The 11174-nt window shown below is 48.2% G+C and overlaps 1 protein-coding gene across 5 annotated transcripts; it reads right to left on the reverse strand.

The window, feature by feature from the left end:
- Positions 1-4943: 4943 nt before the first annotated feature.
- On the reverse strand, positions 4944-10335 carry SPATA19 (spermatogenesis associated 19). Of its 5 annotated transcripts, none has more exons than XM_017872139.1 (8): positions 10270-10292; positions 9690-9830; positions 9455-9511; positions 8831-8962; positions 8568-8659; positions 6808-6885; positions 6353-6428; positions 4944-5131 (listed from the first exon to the last, which is right to left on the reverse strand). In XM_017872139.1, the coding sequence occupies exons 2-7, from the start codon at positions 9765-9767 to the stop codon at positions 6362-6364; spliced, it is 504 nt and encodes a 167-aa protein (XP_017727628.1). In that variant the 5' UTR covers positions 9768-9830; positions 10270-10292; the 3' UTR covers positions 4944-5131; positions 6353-6361. The 5 variants fall into 5 exon arrangements, with proteins under 5 accessions (XP_017727628.1, XP_017727627.1, XP_017727625.1 ...); XM_017872138.1 differs by having other exon boundaries at positions 4955-5131; positions 8819-8962; positions 10270-10312; XM_017872136.1 differs by having other exon boundaries at positions 4962-5131; positions 6819-6885; positions 8819-8962; positions 10270-10321.
- Positions 10336-11174: the final 839 nt, after the last annotated feature.

Consider the following 11174-nt stretch of genomic DNA (forward strand, 5'->3'; position numbering starts at 1 on the left):
AGGCATATTTGTTCCCAAACTCCCCTCCTGGGGTTAATCATGCACAGAACAAAACTCCATTTGAGCCACTTAATGATTTCATTTCCACCCTAGGTTTGAAGGAGCTGTGGCTATAATACTAATATGGGTCCCTTTCTCCCCAAACTCCAGATGTGGTGAGAGATAGTGGGATCCTGTGGGTGACTCAGCCATTCCTGCCTGGCTCTTGGCCTCCAGCATCTTCTGCAAGCTGTGCATTCCCCCTCTTTTCCTGGGCCCATCTTCTCTCCCCTGGGAAGCCAGACCTGACCAGCGTGGTACTCCTTCCATCCTTCCTCCCCCGGGTCCTCTGCCAGTCTCATGGGGTTATTTTGCACCCACCTGTCACCTCTCAGCACCTGACCCACTTCCCAGCCTCTTCTCCTGCCATGTCCCCCACCACACCTCCACCCACCATACTGGCATTCCAGACATTCAGACAGCCGGGCCCAGTTCCCTAACCTTCCCCATTCCTTGCAACATGGACTTTCCCTTTGCCTGGAGGACCCCTCCTTGGTTGTCAGAGCCTGGCAAAAGCCTCCAAAACTCTGCTCAAGCGTCACTGCCTCTGGGAATCAGTTGACACTTTTTCTCTGAAGCAGAGAAAATCACTCCCTTCTGTGTGCTCTACCATTTATACCCTTTTGGCTTATTTTCACAACAATATTTCATTATTTGTTTGCAGTCAGCCCTTCCAATTATTTGAACTCCTTGAGAACGTAACAGAATATTCACCCGGGTATCCTCACACTCACAGCACGGGCCCAGTGCTGGGCATAAATGCTCCACAAATGTTCTTGGAATGAATCTCTGCTATACGGTTCAGGCATGTGGATGTGAACTGTATTCATGGCGACACGAAGACACTCAGAGGCGCTCCATCTTCAGAGATTTCCCAAACGGCTGAAATCTCTACTGGCCCAGCCTGCAGGAGCTGACTCAAAGGGAAGGCCAGGTCACCCTCAGGAAATGTGTTTTTTGCGTGGAAAGGGCACCATCTGGTGGTTTCTAGCGAAACAGCCTCTCAGCTGCAATGAAGAGAGAGGGCTTCCTCCCTTTGCTTGCCTCCCAAGGCCACCAGGTTCAGAGAAAGGTGTTCTCTGCAGTAGCGCCATGGGCTCTGGCGAGCCAAGCACTGCTCCCTGCCTTCCCAAGAAGCCTGAGTGAGCATTTGGAAGGGCACAGCCCCCTGAGGGCTCTGAGGAAGGCCAGCTTACCTCCTCTCCACTCTTCTCCTCCACTGACATCCAGGCTGTAGCCATTCCCAAGCAGGCAGTACCCCCTTTCCAGCAGCCTGGGCTTGTGCCACTTCTGCCTTCAGTGTTCTCCAAGCTTCCCCTGGACCCGGGCCCTTTGTGTCCATCACCACTGGGACATTCGATGGGGACCCAAACTCAGGACCCAAGTTGAACTGATCTCCTCAACTTAGGCCCACCTACCTGAGCTAATGGCGGCACCCTCCCCTGACTGTACCCCCAGGACCTTTCTTCTCCCCCACTCCAGGAGCCATGTATCGCCAGGTCGCCACTGCCATCTCACACAAACCTGCAACTGCCCAGTGGACCCTTCCTGGGCTCTCTGCTGCCATCCTTTGCCGCAGCCTGTCTCCACATATAAAATCACTTTCTGCTTTAACATTCCCGCACATCCTGTTTCCTGTCTCTGCTAGGATAAGGCGGGATCCTTAACAAGTTCACATACCACATGGCCCACCTGGCCTCTTGACAGCCTCCCCCGTCCCCCCTCTCGCTCCCTGTCTCCCATCTAGCTAGAATAGCCTTTTGGTGTGTCCATGAAGCCAGACTTCTCTCCCTTCTCAGAGCCCTCTCACTTGCCGCTGCCCAGGGCTGGCTGCTCTCCTGCCCCTCTGCCTGGTTACCTCCTACTCATCCTCTACTCCCTCAGCATACCCTACTGGGGCATTCAGGCAAAGGGAGGCTGGCAGGGAAAGGTGGTGGGGAGAGAAAGTCCAGGTGTCCTGGCCCCTAGGAAAAGTGCGGCAGGGGAGGAACTTTAGCCTCTCTCCCTTCCTTGTGCAGTGTCTGGTGGGTAAAGCTCACCACCACCAACAAACCGAAGTGATCCTTCACCCAGCTCTGCCAGAGAAGGCAGGGGTTAAGGACACTGGCTCTGGCATGAGACCATTTGGATTCAAACTCTGGCTTGCCATTTCATGGCTAGATGACATCAGGAAAGCTATTTAGCCTCTCTGAACTGCCTGTCCCTCATCCGTAAAAGGGGGATAATGATTTTAAAATAAAAAAGAAATCTAGGTTCTCTTCTCTGAAGTAAGGCAAGTTCCCATTATATGCAGGACTTCACCTTTCAAGTAGTTATGAAAATTGTGACTCACAACTGATGAGTTTGTGTAAAATTCATCTCCCCTGTCAAAATGAAAGTTCTACCAGGGCAGGGACCGGGTGGGTGTAATTTACTGCTGTATTCCCAGGGTGGCCTGGGGCCCACATACAGTATAACGAAGTGATCAAGAAAGCCACGCTGGGATTCTAGCACTCCCCAGTCACCAAAGTGACTCTGGTCAAGGTACTTCACCTAGGCCTTGTGTTATCTCCTCTCTAACAATAATAAGACCATCTATGCCAAAGCCTGCTTGGCTCAGTGCTTGGATACATTTCAAGTCCTTGGATAGGATCAGGCATATAGAAAGTGCTCAGTGAACATCAGTGGTCATTCTCGTGGACACTCAATAAACACTTCAACAAGACTTCCGGGTTCTAGTCTGATATGTAAAGGGCTTGGAAGTCATCACTCTCATCCTAACAATAAGAAAAACTGAATAAACTGAAAACCAGCAACTCTTCTTAGATCCCTCAGAGAATTGAGCTCGGAAGGCAAACCACTGACCTGAAGACTGGAGAGGCAGAAAGGTGGATACAGAGAATCACAACTTACTGGACAGAAGCCCAGGCGCATAAAACTCCACAGGAGCCAGTGCTGGGCAGGAAAACCTAAACTACCTAAACTGTAACTGACAAGTTGCTGGAGGCTAAGTGTGGACAAGGTTGACTATTAAAAATTCCGGGGCCCAGTCACTGGGGAGATCCCCACACTTCTGTGAGTTTTGCTTTCAGGAGCTCTACTAGCTCCTCACAATGAAAACTGAAGAAAATCCCCTCATGTTTCCCAAAGGGAAAGGGGAAAGTAGCCATTTTTAAATAGGTCCAGAGCATTCTGTTCTCCTTAACAAGAGCCCACCCTCAAGGGAAACTATTTTGCCAGGGCCAAGCCAGCCTGGGAGAAGGGAAATGCCCAACTCCAGATCCTCCCCTCAAGCCTTCCTGTCTTTCCTAAGATCAGTGAGTGGGGGAAGCTGAGAATCACGCATAAAGGTCACAGCCCAGAGGCAAAGGCTCACTAAACACTGAGAACTAATCTTGCAAATATAGAACACTTCCCCTCCCACACACTTATCACCACAATAATATGGGAATATTGTGTTAAATTATTGTATAGTTATATAATCCCTGGTTATATAATAACCGGGGATTACAGCAGAAATAACTGTAAGCCTCAGACTCTATTTAAAAAGGAGCCTCTAGGGAAAGCCAAAGACAACAAGAAAGACGAAGACAAGGATGCCAGAGGAAACCTTCGCCTCTGACACAAAACCATAGACATAGCCTCCTAGCCAGGTAAACATGCAGCCTCACGCTAATGGCCTATTTACCACAGCTCCTTTTCCTGATAAATCATGTCTTGCTTTCCCCAAAATAATTACAAAGCTTGCTAAAAATATATATACATAGCTTTATGGGACAAAGCAAGTATAGAAGCCAGTCAGATATATTGGAATTATTAGACTGGGAATTTAAAATAGCTATGATAAATATGCTAAAGGCTCTGATGGGGAAAGTGGACAACAAGCAAGAACAGATGGGCAATGTAAACAGAGAGATGGAAACTCTAAGAAAAAAGTCTAAAGAAAATGCCAGGAATCAAAAACACTATATAGGAATAAAGAATGTCTTTGAAGGACTCATCAGTAGACTAGACAAGATTGAGGAAAGAGTTGGAGCTTCAAGAAATGTCAGTAGAATTTACCCAAAAACTGAAAGGCAAAGAGAAAAAGAAAATAGTGGAAAAAAGTGAAACATTTTCCAAAAACTGTGGGACAGTCTCAAAAGGTGTAACATATGTGTAATGGGAAGACCAGAAGGAGAATAAAAAGAGTTTGAATAATAGTTGAGAATCTTCCAAAATTAATGACAGACACCAAACAACAGATCCTGGAATCTCAGAGAACACCAAGCAAGATAAACGCAAAAAATAAATAAATAATAACGATACCTAGTCATATCACATTCAAACTGCAGAAAATCAAAGACAAAATTTCTTGAAAGGGAAAATACCTTATCTATAGAGAAACAAGGATAGGAATTATATCCAGCTTCTCCTCAGATACCATACAAGCAAGATGAGAGTGGAGTAAAATATTTAAGTGTTGAAAGAAAAAAAAGATTGCCAGCCTAGAATTCTGTATCTTGCAAAATTGCCCTTCAAAAGAAGGACAAATAAAGACTTTCTCCAACCATCCAAAATTGAGGGAAATTTTCACTAGTATAGCTACCTTGCAAGAAACATTAAAAGAAGTTCTTCAAAGAGGAGGGAAAGGATATAGGTCAGAAACCAAACCTACATTAAAAAGGAAGAGAGTTAGAGAAGGAATAAGTGCAGATAACATAAACGTCTGAAACAAACCAGCACACTTCCCTCAAAAAGTTCCCCCAGCCCCAGCCACAGAGCACTCCTTATGTTCCAGTAGCACCCATATCACCATTGTCCCATTGTTGGAATGGCTGCTGTCTGTCTCCCTCAGGCTGTAAGTCAGTGTCCCCAGAGCCAGGCCTGTGAGGTACTCAGTGTCTGATGAATGAACAAATGAATGGCACGGCACCCCAACCAGCAACAGGGTGAGTTGTTAAATAGCACGTCTCTTTATTCGCAGTTCAGCAAGAAGACTCCAGTGCTGACACTGTCGCATGAAGAGCTCACCTGCTGGAGTCTTTCTGCCCAGGTCTGGCCCTTCTTCAGGTCAAGCAGAGAAGGATGTTCTTCTGATACAAGTTGCTGCTGGACCCTGAAGGACTTCCACCTAGGAGGTAGAGAAATGCCCAGGGGACACAGCAGGGAGATGTGGTTGGCCAAGGGGTGGGGCTGCTGATGACTCCCTGTAACCCCACTGTTCTCTGCGTTCCCAGCTCCATCTAGAGAGCAGAAACCCATGGAAGAATAGACAGTGGTTCATCAGGCAGCTGGAATTGAAGCCTGAGTCTGTTTCTTCCAGCTCAGAAGCCCCTGCGAACTGTGTACCCTCCCAGCACTTCCTGTTCTTCACCTCTAGTAATATGAGCAAACAATTGTGGCATTTACCTTGTGCTAGACACCATCACCCCCAAGACAACCCTCTGAAGTAGATACTCTGTTGCAATAAAGAAACTGAGGCACAGTGGCATTATGTAACTTGCCCATGGTGGAGCTGAATTGGAACCCAGCATCTGCTCCCGGGCTTGACTTAAGTTCTGCCTTCTGTATAATGGGCACAAACGATGCCCTCTCTTAAGAATGTTTTTTGGATCAAATGAGAAACCCTGACAAACTACCTTGTGCAGAAGCTTGTATACAGTAAGTGCTCAATAAATGCCGGTACTGCTCTCCAGCAGCCTTCCTGTAAGCATGCTGAGGACGCTGTGCCTAAGTCTCTCCCTTAGCCCCAGGATGGCCAGCACAGCTGTTCACCACAGGCTCAGGGGCTGCATCCTGGAGAGCTCCTGTGGTTGTTTATCCTGCCACTGGCCTTCCACCTCCCAGGGCCTCACAAACAGCCCCTGGGTGACCACTGGGCCAAGCACAAGGAAAGAAACCGTGGGACCCAAAGTCACCTCACAAGTTGGTGGCAGGTCTAAAACCTATACGGCCTGACCCCGACACTACGATCTGTGACTCAAGGTGAGGTCAGCAGACCAGCAGTGACAATGCCCAGAAACTCTGAGAAATGCAAAATGGCAGGCTCCACCACAACCTCCTAAATACGAAAGCCCAGGCCCATGAATGATGCAGAGGCAGTGCTCTCTGACCCCACAAAGTCAGGAAGCCAATCTGAAACTGGACTTCAAGTGCTTCCACAGACTTAAGAGAGGCATTGCGGGAGCCCAAGACAGCCGGCCTGCCTCTCCCCCTGCTGGCCCTGAGTGCAGGCCCTTCCCCAGTAGGGAAAGGCTAAGCCTCTTTACCAAGTTGCCTGCTGCAGTGCCCCTTCCCACTGCCCAGGATAACCATCTTCTCTGCCCAGTTCTTCATCCATCAGCTCTCTCACCTGTAGCTCCTAGCAGTCTGAGCAGGATGGTCTCATACTGAAGTCCTGAGCTGAGACATCTGCAAGATGGGATATGCTGCAGGGGACAGAGGAGAAGGGCCAGGTGGAGGGAGGCTGCCTGATAGCACAGGCTACCCAGACGACGGCACAGGGGTTGGGGTGGGAGGGCAGGCCATGCCTAGGCCGTGGCTGCACTGGGCCTGGGAGCACAGTCATCTGAACAGGCCCTTAGCCTGGCGCCCTTCTGTGCACTGGCAGACACCATGGGAGGCTGGCAAAGCCCTGTCATGTGGAGCACAGAAGATAAGATGCAGCCCTGGGAACCGTGTGCCCCTGCTCTTGATGTTGTTGTACCAGAGAGAGCATTGCTGGGTGTGGGTGGGAAACCCAGCAGTCACCCCCACACTACCTGCCCCCAGTCGGGAACACAAATCAACTAGTCCCAAACGGCTTACCTTCGTCTCACCTGCTCTATTCGATCTCGCATGATGTCCTCTGTCATCTCACTTGGCACTTGGAAGATACGAGTGTGGCTGCAAAAGGCCATTCATACATTGGCATATGGGATCTGAGTTTCTTTTTTAACAGGCATAGAGAACTGCTAGAGTTGGGATCCTGCAAACAATGGCTCTTGCCCCGACACCATGAACTTTTGAGCTGGTCTCTCCCCGCTTCTTGACTCATGAACACAAAGCTTTTTTTTTTTACTAACCAGGTACCCTTGAGCCCCCAGTAATGCTGGACAGGTAGCAGACTGTCCCAGGGAGAGCCAGGGACACAGAGTTGAGTGCCCTTACTAAAGGCAGCAGGCAGTGGTCTCATGAGCCATGGAATTCACCCTTCTTAATTCAGTCTTCTGAATTCCTCTCCTATCGTCAGCTCTTGATGACCTGCATCACCCCACACCCACTGTGGTTCAGAGATGCTTCTAGGAAAGCCTACAGTGAGGAAGTTGTGGGGTCTCCTGGGGAGCCTCTTTGCTTGTTTCATAAAGGGATATACATTTCCTGACTACATACTTACTGAAATAAGAGGGGACGCCAAAACCAGTGGGTTGTGGGGGAAGATAGGCAGAGGCTTTTGGTTTAAAATCTTTGTAGGAAATCCAGAGTGGAAAAATTGTATGTAGATAATTGACTGATTCCTGTAGCCTGTCTCAAAAGCTTAAATCTAGTTTTATTATACAGCCAAGATTTTTAAAATATTGGAAGATGATGTGTGTGTTATCCAAACCAAGGAGCACGATGTCTGCAATTCCATAGCACAACCACATCGGGCACAGAAAAGCCTGGATTATAATCAACAACATTTATGATTTTAGGGGCCTCAGAAGGCTTCCCATCCAAAAAACCTCTTTCCCAGGGAGCTCTCAGCTCCCATCATGTTATTCCTTTTGGTTATGTAATTACTGTGCATTTGAGTCTTCTTAAAAGGCAGATGCCACTAGAAGGGGTAAGCACATGGAAACCATTTCTTGAGAAGTGGAGCCTCCTTGATACAACAGATCAACACCGCTGATGCGGCAGGGAAAGGGAGAAGAGAGGAGGAAGGGGAGAGGTCTCCTTCAGTTTCCCAGAGGACCAGTCTAAGCCCTCAGTCCCTCTCCTGGGAACCGGGGGCTGATGTGCTTCAGAGAGTCCCAGTGAAAACAGGTGCAGGAAAGGAAATAGGAAAGCCTTTGTCTGAAGAGTGATGGCTTCAGGCCAGCTCCCCGGGCCTCGTGGCTCAGCATCTGCAGAGCCAAGAGAGGCAGTGGGGATGACTGTGAGCTGGCAGACACCCGGGAGGCTGGCGAAGCCACCATGACCAAGTGCAGAATTCTAGCCTCGGGCGCTGGGAAGCGTCCACACACCTCGGTTGCAGATGAGAACTTTGGCTTCTGCATTTGAAGAGCTTATTTTCTTTCAGCTCTTTAAAGTGCAGCCACTTCTGAGCAACTCAAGTGCAAAAATAACAGAAGTCTGAAATGTATTCAGAAGCATTTAAGAAATGGAGTGCAAGCCCAGTTTTCCAACCCCTCAAGTCATTTAAAAATGTAGAAATGAGCTGGGCTTTCAAGATAGCAAGAATATTCCCTTAAGACCCCAAAGCAAGGCTGAGAAATTTGTCAGCCAAAGACGACACCTCTAGAGAAGAGCATCTGTGGGCTCGTGAGAGAGGGGCTTGCGTATCTCTCCCTCTCCCTCCTTCACCCAGGGCAAATGGGACGCCTTACCTCCATCTTATGAACTGGATTCGTGTTCTCTCCTCTAGGACCTCTTGGCTCTGGTTTGCCGACATATCAGACTTAGAGAGGTGGTGCTTCACCTGGGAAATCCAGCGGGTCCATGTGGTTCCTGCCCAGTGTGGCCCCCAACTGGGCTGGCACAGAGCCCAGACGAGTGCCTCACCCTTGCCCAGAATCATTTACAGTGCACCTCCTGCCTCTCCCCTCTCCCTCACCCCCACTCCCATGCAACGTCTCACACTCTCAGTTACCACATCTCTGGTCACATGGATGTCCTGGCCATGGGTGGGAGGGGAGTCCGTGGACATCTTCTCCCTAATGCTCTGGGAAGGGTAGTTGAGGGACAGTTTTTCCTTTATGCCCTGAGAAGCCTCTTCTTCTGTCTGAAAGGTGAGGAATTCCCTCTGAAAACGTCACTCTGCCTCCAACCCTGGGTCTTCTTCTCCTCTTCTTTCCCTTTTATTCATTTTCCATCACACTCACACACCACATATCCACACACATACACTCCTCACCTTGCTGTTCCTGCAATAAGCTTCTTTCCTGTGAAGTCCTTGGAACTCCCTAAGTACCTGGCCCTATCCCAAGGTATTCCTGAGACACCCTTGAGCTGGGAAGGATGCAGCTGAAACCCTTAAGCCAGGATGCTTGAGAAGCAGGACGGCATTAGTGGTGGTGCTAACACGTTTCCTACCAGGACACAAGCCACAGTGTCCTCCAGGATATGTGAAGAAATTAGACTCAAATCTAGGAAGGGTGTCTGGCAATGAACTTGAGTTCCAGTTCCGTGAATAAGGAAATCCAGATCCCCACATCCACTGAGACCAGCTCTCTAGGATTTTGGATACCCTGAGTCATAAAGAAATCTTACTTACTTTTTTCAACCAATGCTGTAGTACAGACACAGCCTCGCTTTCCACAACGTCAATGTCCTGGAACAAATTAGCGAGTTGGTTACCTCAGAAAACCTAGAATCCCAGCTCCTCCCACCCACCCTCCACAACTGTTACTCAAAGTTATTTGTAATAGCTCTCTGAAGTGCAGCAGGGTCCCAGAGGTGGAGAAGATACATGAGAAATTATTCCATATGGCTACCACCAAGCTGCTTACCGAACTGGTTATTGGTAGGAAGGGAAGCCCTACACCTTTCCGAGCAAGAATATACACAATCCATGTTGTAATTATCATCTTTGAATGTATACCAGGGCCCCTTGTTGGCTCCCTCCTTCCATTGAAGCTGCCTGAGAACTCCTATGGGACAGGAAAGTCATTGAAAGGAGGTGTCCACCTGATTGGTTGACCCATGATGATGTGACAATGGCCTCCCTTTGAAAATGAGGTATGTGAGTATAAATGCAGTTGCCAAGAGCCCCTGCATTTCGGGCTCTGGGTGCACTGCTTATGAGTTACCCTGCTTCAAGGAGCAGAACCAATGAATAAAAGATTGCTGTCTAACACCACTGGCTCACCCTTGAATTCTTTCCTTGGGAAAGCACTAATTTGGGAGCTCACCTCAAGGCAGGAGGATAGGGTCTGGAGGCAGGAAACCTAAGGCTGATTCACACTGACTTCCTAGAGCTAAATCAAAAGGAAAACCCCAACTTTCCATGCCCAAGTAACAAAAGAACCAGGGCCTACTCCCTTGGCAACCCTCTCCTTTTCTGCATGGCAGATGAAAAACTGAAAGTACCTCTGATTGGTCCCCTTCCACAACCAATCAAGCTGGTTGTGGGCCAGGTCTTCATTTGCATAGAGTTATAACTTTATAACTTCACTTCAGCCTCTGATTGGTCACTTTCCTCAACCAATCAGACTGATCATGAGCCACTACTTCATTTACATAAGGTATATACCAAGTAACCAATGGGAAACCCCTAGAGGTTATTTAAACTCCAGAAAATTCTGTAACCAGTCTGCTGCCACCCTGTGGAGTGTACTTCTATTTTCATTAAATCTCTGCCTTTGTTGCTTCATTCTTTCCTTGCTTTGTTTGTGTGTTTTGTCCATTTCTTTGTTCAAGACAACAAGAACCTGAACACCCTCCACCAGTAACAACCTGTCCTGCAACAACTTGTTATGTGCTCTTGACCTAATCATTAGTCCCTCTGGTCTGCGTTTCTTTGCCTTATACTGAAAGGGATAAAGTTGTGTCTCTAGTTTTCTTCTAACTCTAATATTCCATAAGTTTTCCCATGTTTATTCTTCTCAGAACTATAGAAAACCTTTTATCACTTTCTCCAATTCCCCGATACAGCCACTACACCTCTTCGCTCTCAACAATTCGCCTCAATTTTATATCATCCCTGGCATAGTCAGAATAGGCTAGGCTCTGCTGAGGACTGAGGCAACAAACCAATCTCCAAATCAAAAATGTTTATTTCTCACTCTCAAAAGCTCTGGCAAAAGTTGGGTAATTTCAGGGCAATTGTATGCCATGTGGAGACTCACAGGTCCACACTCAGAGGATGTGAGCTCCATGACTGCCAAAGCAGGGAAGAGAGCACAGAGAGGAATCAGGTCAGTGTTCGACATTTCAGCTCAGAGGCTCCTACTTAGAGCCTTTGATCTAGAACTAGTCCTATGGCCCCAACCTAA

The sequence above is a fragment of the Rhinopithecus bieti genome, unplaced genomic scaffold, assembly GCF_001698545.2.
Source record: "Rhinopithecus bieti isolate Rb0 unplaced genomic scaffold, ASM169854v2 scaffold_6481, whole genome shotgun sequence".
In the NCBI taxonomy this organism is placed as follows: domain Eukaryota; kingdom Metazoa; phylum Chordata; class Mammalia; order Primates; family Cercopithecidae; genus Rhinopithecus; species Rhinopithecus bieti.

Excerpts from the sequence above, each read along its gene's own strand:
- SPATA19 (XM_017872136.1), bottom strand. The coding sequence starts at position 9,767 with ATGATAATTACAACATGGATTGTGTATATTCTTGCTCGGAAAGGTGTA. Across the intron at positions 8,660-8,818 it reads GAGATGTGGTAACTGAGAGT|GTGAAGCACCACCTCTCTAA; the intron begins GTGAGACGTTGC and ends TGGATTTCCCAG. Across the intron at positions 5,132-6,352 it reads CAGACTGCTAGGAGCTACAG|GTGGAAGTCCTTCAGGGTCC; the intron begins GTGAGAGAGCTG and ends TCTACCTCCTAG.